This window comes from Ornithodoros turicata, chromosome 8 (assembly GCF_037126465.1).
Source record: "Ornithodoros turicata isolate Travis chromosome 8, ASM3712646v1, whole genome shotgun sequence".
Lineage (NCBI taxonomy): Eukaryota > Metazoa > Arthropoda > Arachnida > Ixodida > Argasidae > Ornithodoros > Ornithodoros turicata.
The window spans coordinates 16568114-16582279 of NC_088208.1; the positions used below are offsets into that span (position 1 = coordinate 16568114).

General features: G+C 48.7%; 1 protein-coding gene across 4 annotated transcripts in view; it reads right to left on the bottom strand.

The window, feature by feature from the left end:
- LOC135366542 (tudor domain-containing protein 5-like) overlaps nt 1-12100 on the bottom strand; it is a 28787-nt gene extending 16687 nt beyond the window's left edge. For 3 of the 4 annotated variants that reach the window (XR_010414207.1, XM_064599272.1, XM_064599274.1), the window contains exons 1-11: nt 11173-12100; nt 9170-9331; nt 8817-8889; nt 8478-8613; nt 8177-8233; nt 7551-7775; nt 7345-7489; nt 5926-6290; nt 2931-3086; nt 1999-2060; nt 1872-1941 (exon numbers count right to left, since the gene is read on the bottom strand). Coding sequence is in view for 3 of the 4 variants with exons in the window: in XM_064599272.1 (XP_064455342.1) it covers nt 1872-1941; nt 1999-2060; nt 2931-3086; nt 5926-6290; nt 7345-7489; nt 7551-7775; nt 8177-8233; nt 8478-8613; nt 8817-8889; nt 9170-9331; nt 11173-11776 (2055 nt within the window). In the remaining variant the exon portion in view is untranslated. The remainder of the gene's footprint in view (nt 1-1871; nt 1942-1998; nt 2061-2930; nt 3087-5925; nt 6291-7344; nt 7490-7550; nt 7776-8176; nt 8234-8477; nt 8614-8816; nt 8890-9169; nt 9332-11172) is intronic. The other variant, XM_064599273.1, reaches the window with a different exon arrangement.
- Nucleotides 12101-14166: the final 2066 nt, after the last annotated feature.

The following is a 14166-nucleotide window of genomic DNA, read 5'->3' on the forward strand; positions in this document are numbered from 1 at the left end:
TGCATAATGACCACAAAATAGGCTCCTCCTCCCGTTTTCAACAAATCTAGAGCGAGAACGTTGTCATTCGGGGTGATGGTTGGCTAGGAGCGTGCTATGTGGTGAAGTTCATTTTTAAGAGTGTGGTTAAGGCTCTCGTTCCTGGATAGGATTATCGCTTCTGATTCGAAGGGAGAGGTGGGCGTACGTCTTTTTTTTTTTGTGTGTGTGTGGCAATTTAGATATATGAAAATTGATATATGAAAAACGCCCACCTCTCCCTTCGAATCAGAAACGATAATACTATCATTATTCGCAGTGGTTGGCGCACAGCGTGCTAGGGATGGTGTAGTAGGGATACCTCGTACTGTGCGTTCTGACCTATGCACTTTTTTTTGTTAACTCCTATCTGCAGGTATTCAGTTACGGGTGTAATAGCTGTAATGTTGTTCTACACTCTTAAAAATGAACTTCACCGCATAGCACGCAACTAGCCAACCAACATCTCGAATGATATCGTTATCTGCCCTGATTTGCTGAAAACGGGAGGCGTACGCCTTTTCTGTGACAATTATGAACAGCATGAGTGTCACAGAAAAGGCGTACGCCTCCCGTTTCCAACAAATCAGGGCAGATAACGATATCATTCGAGGTGATGGTTGGCTAGTTGCGTGCTATGCGGTGAAGTTCATTTTTAAGAGTGTACGCGTCGTTATTTCATTTACAATATACTTCTCCTTCATAACATGTGCAGCGTTAACACAAAAACGCACTTTTCGGATACGTGCGAGTAGACGTACCGTCATCGAGATACCTCTATCCATTTTTACGTCATCTGAAGAATTGTAGCACCCAATCAGACGCCAACGCGGAGGTACACGTAGCGTTCTGCTCTACACCCTTAAAAATGGACTTCACCACATAGCACGCTCCTAGCCAACCATCATCCCTGAGTGACAACACTCTCGTCCCTGATTTGTTGAAAACGGTAGGCGGAGTCCATTTTGTAACCGTACATAATGAATACATAGTAGCTCCGCCTCTCGTTATCAACAAGACATGGGCAAGAACGTTGTCATTGGGGATAATGGTTGGCTAGGAGCGTGCTATATGATGTGAAGGTACTATACAAAAGGTTTCACAGTTAAGGAGTTAAATCGCCGTTTGGAGCCGACACAGTCGGCGGGCTAGCTTGGCAGAGTTCATTGGGCCACTTATTGGTGAAGCTCTGCCTCTGAGCTTGTCGTATTGGTTAACTGTTACTCGCGGCAATGTTCCTGCAAGTCAACCGCACTCACAGTTCGCAGCGTACACTCTTAAAAATGAACTTCACCGCATAGCACGCTCCTAGCCAACCATTATCACTGATATCCAATGATATCAGTGATATCAATGATATCAATGATTACCAATGATATCGTTATCTGCCCTGATTTGTTGAAAACGGGAGGCGTACGCCTTTTTTTGTGACACTTATGCTGTTCATAATTGTCACAGAAAAGGCATACGCCTCCAGTTTTCAACAAATCAAGGCAGGTAACGATATCACTCGAGATAATGGTTGGCTAGGAGCGTGCTATGCGGTGAAGTTCATTTTTAAGAGTATCGCCACGACACTCGTCTGCGATCTGCCCTGACTTGAGTTTCCTTTTGAGAATTTCCCGGACAATCCCATGGCTTTTCTAATCCGATCAAAATTCACTGACAATTCCCAGTTTGCCAGGTTGGTAGGCATCCGAGAAGCGAGGGGAAACCACCAGCACTGTCTTTATACTCTATCAGCTATGATAAGTTCGTGCAACGCATATTAACACGCGGTACTATTAACACAAATTCTAGGCCTACTACTACAGGTTAACACGATCCCGTGTGTCGTGGATAAGGACACTCACTCTCGATGCTGGCTTTATGTGAGACAGCTTGGCATGGATCGCTTGCGCAGGAAGGTTGAAAAAGTCATTCCTGTCATGCACAAACAGGCAATGAATAAAAGGGTGTGCTACAAAAATTGGACCCCACCTCAGCTTGCGGAGGTCACTCTTCTGCACAGTGGCCTCTGTTCCGTAATCCACATACAAGACCTGCAGAGTACATGGCGATGACAACCTGGGATCTTCCCAGCACAATCTGAACTTAAATGGATCGAGAAAGTATATGGCTCAAGTTTCATACGCTGTACCGGCTTCCTCTTTACAACCGCCTACGTCGCCATGGAGACCGGAAAAGTATGCACTTCCTTTCTCCACTATAAAACGTCACCCTAAAAACGGTAGAGGCGGCTCGGAGCTGAGAGCGGCCGCGGAGCTCGACTACCTTCGTAACGCGCGGTCGCAGATAAAGCTGAAAGATGAAAGTCACTGAAAAGGTTAGCCAGCTGTAGGGATCGAACCCACATCTTCTGGATTACCGGTCCAGGGCTCTACCCTGTTCAGTGACTTTCATCTTTCATCGTTGATTTCTTAGGCAATTGAGGCTTTGTTTGTATCTGTCCCTTCTATGTTGTTCCAGCCTCAGAACATCAGTTTCTTTCTTGTTCGCAGATAAAGCGTTTTTGATGTGATATGATACGTGGATATCAACAGGCCATAACCAGGCGAGATGGATGCACCCTTGCAACCCGCTCCCGTGAAACTCTCCCTGCATGTACTGCGGAGCATGGTTCCTATTGGGTTCAGGCTATACCATATAGCCTTGATGCCTTAAAGCAGTTCCCATTGACGAGAATGCGAAACACCTGCAGCACTTGCTGCTGCTATGGATGACATTCCTGTATGGACAATCGGTTCATATCTGCAACCCTAGGATACGCGTACAGTGAACACACAATAATAACTATAGGGCTGCTAAAACTACGTCTCACACTGCTGGCACCGGTTGAGGCATAGAAAGCTCCAGCTCAACATGAAATGCTGCTGGATATCATTTGTACCCTCCAGGAAAGGTACTCTTACCTGACAGGAGAGCCCATCTGGGCACACAGACGTGACCTGAGCTCGGTGCCAGTCCCTGATGTCGTCCTCGTACACATAAGGGGCGGCGCACGGAAAGCCCCGTTGTATGTGCTTGTCTTCAACGCCATACCTGTCCGAGTAGTGGCCGTCGTACACCTGAACATGCAAGGGTGGTACTGCAGAGCTCTGTTAATTTGACTAAAACTGACGGCACTCGGTTCCACGGATGGTTATCCAATGGTGGTTCCAGTGTGGTTATCACAAGAGGAAGTATACAAGTGGGACCTTTTTTCACTTGAGGAATTTAGGCAGCATCAATGGCAGGACGTCTCCACAGGGCCCAGGTATTTGGGAGTGAATTCCAGATCTTAAGGGTGAACCGCATGGCACGAAAAACTGTCCGAAAACTGTCCGAACCGAAATCGGGACCGAACGTTTTTCTGTGCATCACCGCATGCTACCGAAATGCACCCCGAATTTCGGCCGAAGACTTCTGGCCTTGGGGAACATCGCCTTTCAACCATCCAGGTCAATGAGATAATCCCTGTATTCATAGGGGTAGAAGTCGTACACACGGCAACAGTAAACCCGATTGTTACGTCATCGTTGCTATGGTTCTCCTTCCGGCTGAATAGCCATTGGATGCTCCTACTTTTTCGGTTGGCGTCACTTCCCATTTCGGAGGAGAAATCTGTCTTGGCCAGATCGGGCCGAATTCGGCACGGAATTCTGTTCTCCGAAAAAAGTTCGGTCCCGAATTCGGTTCGGAAAGAATTCGGACGCTTTTCGGGCCATGCGGTTCGCGCTTTACTCAACAAACGTGTGGGTAGCTAGAGCTGAGACGCCAGAGCTGCTGCCCGCTGCACCTCGCCTCGATTGCATCATGAGGAACGCACCAAAGGTTTTTTTTCTGTTTCTCGCGGCTGTCGTCACCTTACGTCTGCCTTCCTTGTGTGTCCACAAATTCTATTACTGGTGACTCGCTACAGTTTGCCACACAAATTTCACCTCGCCGTTTCTCTACCGCGAGCTAAATGCACCTTTTTCACGACTGGTTACACGCGCAGGACAAGGCGCTCTGGATGGGGACGACGACGGAACCGGGGACCAGCCGGGACACCGTACGAACGGCTCGAGCTCGTCGGTCGTCGAGTCAGACCGGTTTTTGTCCTTTGTGCTACCCACGGGTGTTTTGGCGCGCCACGAATGTGGTTTGCTGGAGAGCCCCTGTATAGGGCACGACGCGTATGTGAAAAAAGTCAATTTAAGCTCGGCCACCGGGAGAGTTTCGCGGCCGCGCCAAGTGTGTCGCCACGGTAGTATCGATTGGGGCGCCATCACTTCGCAAGAGTTCTTCATTATGAAAACAAAACTCCACTTAATAGGTAGATGGGTAGAAATCCAGCGAACCGGTAGAATGTAGGAAGGAGTTGCCTCAGGACAGAAGCCGCCGATATTTCGAACAGAGACTGTTCTTCTTCTGGGCACCGTCCTCATCATTGGCATGGTATTTAAAGGGTTAGGTGTGACGTGTTTAAAGGTTCATGCGAATTGTGGGTCAACAGCCCGGAGGGAAAAAAGGTTCCGTACGGGGTTTTACGGCCGGAGTGAATGGCTGCTTTGTTAGAGTGTGGAGGGGATTATGTGAACCTAGTGAACACTAGTGAACACTAGAGAACCCTAGTGAACACTAGGTTCACATAATCCCCTCCACACTCTAACAAAGCAGCCATTCACTCCGGCCGTAAAACCCCGTACGGAACCTTCTTTCCCTCCGGGCTGTTGACCCACAATTCGCATGAACCTTTAAACACGTCACACCTAACCCTTTAAATACCATGCCAATGATGAGGACGGTGCCCAGAAGAAGAACAGTCTCTGTTCGAAATATCGGCGGCTTCTGTCCTGAGGCAACTCCTTCCTCCACTTAATAGGTGTACTTCTTCTACAACAACTGAACACTGTGCGAGCCTACGTTTGTTTGAGTAAACTCGTTCTCTTCAATTTAGAATGTGTGTGTCACGTGGTCACATTCCTTTCAACCGCCAGCAAGCAATCCGAAACATTGTGCGCGAGCTTTGAACCGTTGACCGTTGGAGTGGCAGCAGGGGAAGGTAGAAGCTGGTGCGTTAGTGTGTTTATATCAAAGTAAGCAACCGTAGAAATATTATGAGTTATGATGAATGTGCCTGGGTGGGTGCGTGAATTGTTATGCGATTTTGTATTGCACGGATGTGATAGACACCAGTTCCGGATACACGGATATACGCCAAGCAAAATCGCACTGGTAAGAATAAGAATACTCGTAAACTGCTTTCCCGAAAGCGTTGTGTACGTACGGAAATCCACATTGGGCATGCCAAAGAACCTTGCAAATATATAAAGACCGCCTGAAAGCCAAGCTTCATGATACTGGAAGGCAAGTCACAAAGCATGCCTCCTCCAGAAGAGACTTGTTGCGGAGAAACCCTGTGATGTGTTTGTAAACTATGTAATTATGCTATCTCGCAACGCCTGTGCAGCGATTTCGAGAAAAGTAGTGACATCATATTTGCATATCTATGAGTAAGCTTGATGAATGCAGTGTTTCCGTTCCGATATCTGTCTTTGGTCACTTTCTGACGTCCTCGTAAGCCAGTAGAATAATTAATGAAAGGCACAGAACCCCAGCACCGGAGAGGCCGCAGAGCGCTCCGCCATGTTGGATAAGCATGAAAAACAGCGTCCTCGGATGAATGCGCTACCCGCCGCGCCTTATCCAAAATCTTGGCGAATGCGCATGCGCAGAATTGGTCTTGCAACCACTGGGGTCGTATTTGGCGCTGCTGCTGCCCGAAAAACGTCCCCATTGCGATCAATGAGAGCCCATCCCTGGCTATAACGTCATCATCAGGGCTGACTAACTAAATGGCGCTCAATTGAAATATTTTTTTTACTGTGATTGAGTGTCACGAGCACGTATATAAGCACTGGCCCAGAGTAGCCATTGACCCACCTTCTCCAACTCGTCCATGAGGGCCTCCAGCTTGAACGTGGTATCCGTGCTCTTGAGCTGGATGTAGAAGTGGTGAGGATGGTACACCTGGGACACATACACCGGCGTATAATCGTATTCGGACAGCCCATCTTGCACCACGAAAGGGCTAGTTGGCAGGAGCACTTCCTGCGCAGCCACAGATGGTCGGGGAGGGGCAACCATAGGGGCGACCCCTAATGGAACGGTCGGCGCATTGAAGGGCCCGCAGCTGAGGGCACTGTTGTGACTGCCGTGGTGGACTGCGCTGCTGGCAGCACAGGCAAGTTCCGCGGGATTCTTGGGCGGTTCTTCGATGGGGCCTGTCCATTGCAGCACGAATTCTCCTGCACAATTTAGAAACATCTTTGGCTATATAAACAACGAGGATTGGGCGAGGCAGACCACAATTAGGGACGACACGGTATTTTTAAAGTTTTTTTTTTTTCCTGAGTCGTTTGAATTCGTTCCCTACGTCGCAAGATATTAATTCTCCATCTGCCAGTAAAAACCTCTGCTGCGAAATTTGCAGCGCGGAAAGCGTACTGAGTGGAAAGCGCAAGTTATTTAAAGACCATGAGCAGATTTTTGGGTGAAGAAGAAAAGCTCCTGTAACATTTCAGGAAGACACGAGATGGAAAGAGGCACTGTGCGCGGGAATACAGCGACATACCGTTCATTTGGACGCAGCCACAGGACAGTTGCTCACCACAGAGCACGCCAATTTTTGGACACCATATACAGTACCGTCCAGTTTCCGGAGTAACACAGGATTCGGTGTAGGCTCAATTTTCAGAATTGGTTGGCTCGGCATTTGCTCGTCCACACTCTTAGAAAAAAGGGTGGAGCAGTTACACCTTTTAGGAGGTAATAGTTGCCGCATATCCTGTGCCTAAACGGTTGCAAAGTTCTACCTTTTACCTACCAATGATAGGGTTATCGCTTTTGATTCGGTGAGCGATGGGGGCGTACGCCTTTTTGTAGCCTTTTTACACCCTTTATCAGAAGCTATGTTGACCTATGCTAACTATAGAAGTGCGGTGACCTACACCGTATCCTGTGTTACAGGACTGCTGGCGCGAGGACATACACAGTTGCATGTTCCGGTTCAGTTTCCGTAGGCACCGAATGTCGTTAAACTTTTTCTTTTCAGTGCGAGTGCTTTCTGATGCAAGGCATAATTTGCTTGGGTCGGTCTGATAAGCTTTAAAAGGACGCGTGACCGCAAGTTGCATAAAACTAATGCCCAATGAACCTGACAGCAGCGCAGTTGCATTTGTTGATCAGAGTGCCAAGTAGAGGGGATGAAGAAACTTCGAAAAATGAACGAGAGATGTTGTGTTCACGCTGTCTACGGTGTTCCAACTCCAATAGGACAAAGCCTACAGCGTCTCAACTTACTGTTGTCGCTTCGTTCAAAGATAAGCGGCAGGTGCGCCGTCAGGTAGAGGACAAAGGCAAACCGAGTGAAGCCATGCTCAGAGAGGGACAGTGGCACCCCGCATGATCCTTCGTAGAGGCGGAGGAGGTCATTCAGAGTCACACCCTACAATATGAATACAGTGACCAAGCAAGTTGCGCAACTAGCCATGACCGACAACGCCCACCTGAGGACCCGCAGATCGCAGGTGTCTGCCAAGGGTTGACACGACTGATGCAGGCAGAGAAGGTCCAGCCTCTCTCCAGCGAGGAACCCAGGTCTCTACCGCTTTGGCAGTGAGACAAACCAAGAAGTCTCCGTCCGGGATGGGACGGTTGACGACGAAGAGGGATGAGTAGCTCTCCAGAAGCTCCAGGATGCTACTGAAGCCATACTCTGACGGCTGTAGCTGCTGAAGCGGGAGAAATCGAGTGGTAGGGGAGAGTGAGTGGACAAACAGATAAAAATGCCGCTGCCCAATGTCAACGTTCATAAGGATGACAGTGGCGATAGGATCTGCTCGGGTCCCTCATGTAATCGCCCAGCTAACAGTGACGAAATTGCCCAGTGCATACAAGGTAGACATTCGTTGAGGAGGAATGAGCGGGGTCGGTGGAGGATGTTCTTCTACAGTCTAACAAATTCCCAAGGACAGCGATCCCCTTAGTTGAATCCCATATTTATGCAATCAGCGATAACTCTTCTCGTTATAGGATAACATGTAATTTATGATTTAGTGCGATCACCGGTGCCGCTTGTTTGCTACTCGTCGTACACTACTGTCTTAACAAACTGCACAAACAGTTCAATTACCTCAAAGAGGTGCATGAAGTCCATGAGCCAGACACCCTCCGGATGCTCACTGAGCACCTGCGCATTAGAAAATAACGGACTAAGTATTGATGTGAGATAACAATCTTGTCCGATAGTGTATCCTGCAAAAATTCCTTCACCATTCTGGACACTGAAAGCTCTGCACAGGCCTGACCTAGGGCCGAATTCGGATAGAGTAGGGTTTGAAGCTCTTGGCATGCTGGGCTCAGCAGCGCGGGACTGCCAATAAATATTACCTGTGCAGTGCTCCACTATGAGTAACACCGTAGAATATTCTAACCTTTTGGATATCATCCAGAATTTTTTGTGGGATGTCAACTTTGTCCACACTGGCACGTCTGCGGCTGTAGCTTTGAAGTCCATCACCTGATGGAGGACAGTCATGCACGAATGGGCCGCCTTGAGCGTTCATCAAGCTGTGAATAAACATGGTTAACAACTTTATTCTATACCGTCCATAATCTACGTCTCGTGATCCACTATGATCTTGAACATGTGATCAAAATCCATAGTAAATCCAACAGGCTGAAAGCCTGATAACCCATCGGTCTTGTACCTTCAGCAGAAATCAGTGGAGCGCAGTAAATAACGCAATACCTAGGTGTAAGTGAAGTGTCACCTTTTGTCTTTTGTTGTGGAGATGATAGGCCTCCTTATCAAGGGCTTGCTCCTGGAATCTCCACAAGCAGCCGCTGAATAGGAGAATTACACAAGTTACATGTCCGGTGTTGCCCGAGCACATGAAACTCCCTTTCTGTGAAAACTCAGGTGAGTGCAAAACTTTGAAACCTTGAAATTGAGATTTCTAATTAAATGTTCTAATGAAGTCTGGCCACAATGGCATCACATGATGCCATCGTGGAAGGCGATACTAGAAGGCGAAAAAGAATGTAGAAATGTCCGCACACTATACATGGAGAACCCTGGCTACTAGGCAGGCCATACAATCCAGTCCACAGGCAAACAGCTCACCAGGATTACTGTAAGGCTTAGCGAACAGTGGCTGAGCCAACGTGGAATAAGCGGAAGCCGTGGAGGTTGCAGTTTGCCGGCTACGAGGCTGAATCGCCTGCGGTGGCACGGGTGATTGTGGACGCCACGGAGGAACCTCCCACGTCTGGGCAACACAGTAGCCTGAAGAAAACATTTCACACCAGTCACAGTCAGTGATGACAGCAGATGAACCTGAACCGTATTGCTGAAATATATTCAAACTGATATTTGTCACTTTCCCACCCTCTTACTTCACCGCATAGCACGGTCCTACACTGTTAAAACACAACTTCACCACTGGAGCGTGCTTTCATTCTGTACATTTGTTTGTTGAAAATGGGAGGAGGCGTTTATCTGGGATGCATTACGCTTGTCCCGGCGCCTCCTCCTATTTTCAACGAACAAATGCACAGAAAGAATATCATTCGGAATTATGGTTGGCTAGGAGCGTGCTATGCGTGCGTGCGTGCGTGTTTTAACAGTGTAGATACACGTTTGAGTTTCACTACATATAGCGCTCCTAGCCAACCACCATCATCCGAAATGCCAACGTTCTCGCCCCTGATTTGTTGAAAACGGGTGGCGGAGCCTATTTTTTTTACCGATTATGCACATGCATAATCGGTGCAGAGGCGTACGCCTTTTTGTGACACTTCTGCCGTTCATAATTGTCACAAAACACCCGTACACTCTTAAAAATGAACTTCACCGCATAGCACGCTCCTAGCCAACCATTATCTCGAATGATATCGTTATCTGCCCTGATTTGTTGAAATCACGGGGCGTACGCCTTTTCTGTGACAATTATGAACAGCATAAGTGTCACAGAAATGGCGTACGCCCCCCGTTTTCAACAAATCAGGGCAGATAACGATATCATTCGAAATAATGGTTGGCTAGGAGCGTGCTATGAGGTGAAGTTCATTTTTAAGAGTGTACGCCGCCCGTTTTCAACAAATCATGGTAGATAACGATATAACGAACTTCGTCGCATAGCACGCTCCTATAGCCAAACATCATCTCGAATGATATCTGCCCTGATTTGTTGGAAACGAGAGGCGTACGCCTCTTTTGTGACACTTCTGTTCATAATTGTCACAAAAAAACGTACGCCTCCCAGGGCAGATAATGATATCATTCGAGATTATGGTTGGCTATAGGAGCGTACAATGCGGTGAAGAGTGTAGATGTAGAAACCGCATACACACCAACGCACAATGTGCAGGCACAAAAATCATCTTCAAGTGCACAAGACGCAACCAGTCAAAGATGACAGGTACAGGAAACAGTCATTTATTCCCGGAGGTTCATGACTCAGTTGCCATCTACAAGGTAGCTGGCTCAATAACATTTCATGAATAACATTTTATCAAACATTCCATGTTAAACAAAGGGAAGAATTTCTAAATTTTCTTCCCAGAAGGCAATGTGGTCACACTCTAAGACTTCGCCGCATAGCACGCTCTGCGCCAACCATGCACTCTTAAAAATGAACTTCACCGCATAGCACGCTCCAAGCCAAACATTATCTCGAATGATATCGTTATCTGCACTGATTCGTTGAAAACGGGAGGCGTACTCCTTTTCTGTGACAATTATGAACATCATAAGAAAAAAAATGTCACAGAAAAGGCGTACGCCTCCAGTTTTCAACTAATCCGTGCAGATAACGATATCATTCGAGATAATGGTTGGCTAGGAGCGTCCTATGCGGTGAAAGTCATTTTTAAGAGTGTGGCCGCCAACGATAGGGTTATCACTTCTGATTTGAAGGGAGGGCGTGTTCCTTTTTGTGTCTATTATCATATACGCAATTGACACAGAAAGGCATACGCCCCCTCTTTCCTCGAATCAGAAGCGACAACCCTATCATTCGCGGCAATGTTTGGCGCAGACCGTGATATACGGTGAAGTTCTGCTTTTAGAGTGCAGGCGGAATTTCATAACAGGGGATGACCTTCCACTAAAAAAGCACTACTTACCAGGTCTGCTCACCACTTTCACGTTCCCAATCGAATTCCGCGTTGCACTGAGAACGTCCGATAGTCCCACTACAAAGTCTTCGACACTGTGAAATCCGTACAGTTGATAGCACACAGGTGAGCCGTACTGCTTGCCGTAGGCTTCTTCCAAGTCACGTGCGTTAATACCATCAGGGAAGCCGTTCACCAAGCGAAAAATATTGTCCTTTACAAGCTTCGGAACGCAATAAGGCGTAGAGTTCACGTACGGAGGTTTCACGCACAGTGGTCGGGGCAAAAATTGGCGGAGGGCAAAGTTGCGTGGGGCCATGGAATGACTCCCAGGATCCTTCTGTCGGCTCACCAGTTTTTGCACATGTTCCACTTCCTCGGTCACTGTCGCTTGGATGTAGTTGTCACCGTCGGCTTGAAACACCCGAACGGTATCCGTTATGCTTCTGAGAAAACTTAAAGCGTTGGAAAAGCCAAACGCTCTCCACGGTAACTCGTGTCCCTCATTGTTTCTGTACTCACTGAGAAAGCGACGGACGGTCAGTGGACGCTTGTCCGCAATCAGCAAGGCGCGGATAATGGCTTTCACAGTTTCGATATCAGGGTTTGTCATCACGTAGCAAGGAACGAACCAGCGCTTGAACGGACCACCCGATTCACTAGCATCGAACTGAATGAACGTTATCGAATACGTAGATCGCAGCTGCGAGCTACCACATGCGAGCTACGAGCATGCTCGTGGACATCGCGCGAGCATTAGAGTGCATTTAGATTTCTTCTTCTTCGTCCACCACTGAGCACAGTGGCCACACAGGGCGAGTGTCCAGGCTTCCGTGCGGGGTAATCACTGGGGGCTCATAAGTCCCACGGCTTCACATGCGGGACAAGGAGGATGGCGAAGACGGTAGGAAGTACAGCGGGTAGAATAATATGATTCCAGCCACTGTAGTAGCAAGGAAGGAGGCGAAGGCTGCGTGGTGATTCAGAAGTGGCCGCAGATGTCAAGAAAGGAGGCGGCATTCGACGCGATTTCAAACAGCCATTTCCCAGTATGGGAGGCTCCAAACGACAGGATGGCGCCCATGGAAAAGGGAACGCCTTCTCTCGCCAGCGGCTGGGCAAGGTAGCTAAGGCAGGACCGATCGTAGAGGGGGCAGTGCAAGAGAACGTGCTCGACAGTTTCCTCTTGACCGCAGTGAGCGCACGCAGGAGAGCGGCTGACACCCGCACGGTGTAAATAAAAGTTCACGGGAAGGGCAAGGCAGCGCAGTCGAGTCAGCGGGACTTCAACGTGACGGGAGATGCAGCGGTCAGCCTGCCAAGCGTGGGAAAGGTGGGCGTACCGGGCGGAGAGCAGTCAGTTCCAGGAGCCTTATATACCTGGCTCGCGTGATAGAGGCCAGGGGCGGAAGAACGTGAATGAGAGGGCCAGAGAGGGAGATTTTAGCCAGGCTGTCCGCCAACTCGTTGGGAGAGAGGCCGCAGTGTCCAGGGATCCATGTCAGAACTACTTCCGTGATGTGGCTAGGACTCAGGGCCTACAGGAGCTGGAGCCACTCGCAGGAGGTGCTCGCTAGGGCGGTGATGACCGATAGGGAGTCGGACAAGAGCAGAATTTTGGGGTATGCACGAGGCAGCAGTCTGAAGGCCAGTATCATGGCGAGGAGTTCGCTCTCGAACGCTGGAGTGTAGTCTGGGAGGCGGATGGGGCAATGACAGTCCAGCTGGGGGAAAACGACGCCGGCACCCGCCAGCTGAGCCGAGACAGAGGCTATAACGATGACGATCGCTATGTGAACGTTGGAGATCAAGGCCCGGTTATCGTGCTGGCCATGTCACGTTGAGACTGGGAGGTACACGGTTTCGAATCCCGGTGACGACTGTGCCGTCTGGGTTTTTCCTGGGTTTTCCTCGGATGCTGTCAGACATATGTTGGCACAGCTCCCTTAGAAGTCGGCCCAGGACGCACATTCACCTTGAGTGTTAGCTGTGACGTCGCCCATGCACCTCTGTCGGGCCGACAACGGCGAGCTCTTTCACTAGTGCCGTCACCACCACCACCACATGGGAGACACATAACCGCCATTGTTGTGACTACCCTCAGGCGGGTGCCTTTGACAAAACAGCCATCTTGCCCTGATCCCACGTCATAGAAAACGCCATTTTGAGGTCATGTGACTTTGTTTACGTGTCGTTTTGCCGCCTACCGACATATTTCCGTCGTCATAAAGCCAAGAGATGAACATATTTTGCCAGCGTAAACCATGCGGTGCTTCTTCCGCAACGTGGTAGTCCATTTGTCCTTGGTTTAAGTACACCACATCAGCGCTTACAGTCATCACATCTTTGGAAGTCGTAAACAGTACGAGCCCTTATGTGCAAAACTGTGCATTTTACTGCGCGATTATCGAATAAAAATAATTACCCCGATCGAAAGACATCCAAAACGTCGCGCAGAAACAACAATCGCATTGTTTACAAACGGTTTGGCCGCCGATCACGGGCGCCGCCATCTTTAAGGTCACGTGTGCTTTGACGTTTGCTGTAACGTGCGACCAGGTCCTGTCCATGATGCATTGCGTTCGCCCAGCACGCTTTCGTCTACGGAACAATACACTGAGTGCCACCCCTGGGACCACCACCTATACACGAGACTGCATGCGTGATACGCCGCTATCTTTTCGCACTGCTACTGCTCTGTTATTTACACGCATTTTTCTACGCGACAAGGTTATCACAGCTTTCTTGACCGCCATAATGAGTTATAGCTCTGGGTAAACATCGAGCGCTTTAGTTGAAGAATAGCCTGGAATTAATCTAGGAAAGTCTGTGAGAGAGAAACGAGAACAATTCAGAGACTTACATGCCTGTAAGCTAAACTGCTTATGCTCTGTTTCCTGTTGCTTCGCAAGCTGACTTCTTTGTCACGCAGCACGCACATATGCACACCTGTATCCTGTATCATCCTTAAATGACGTTGGGTAATTCAAGAGATGCGAGAAT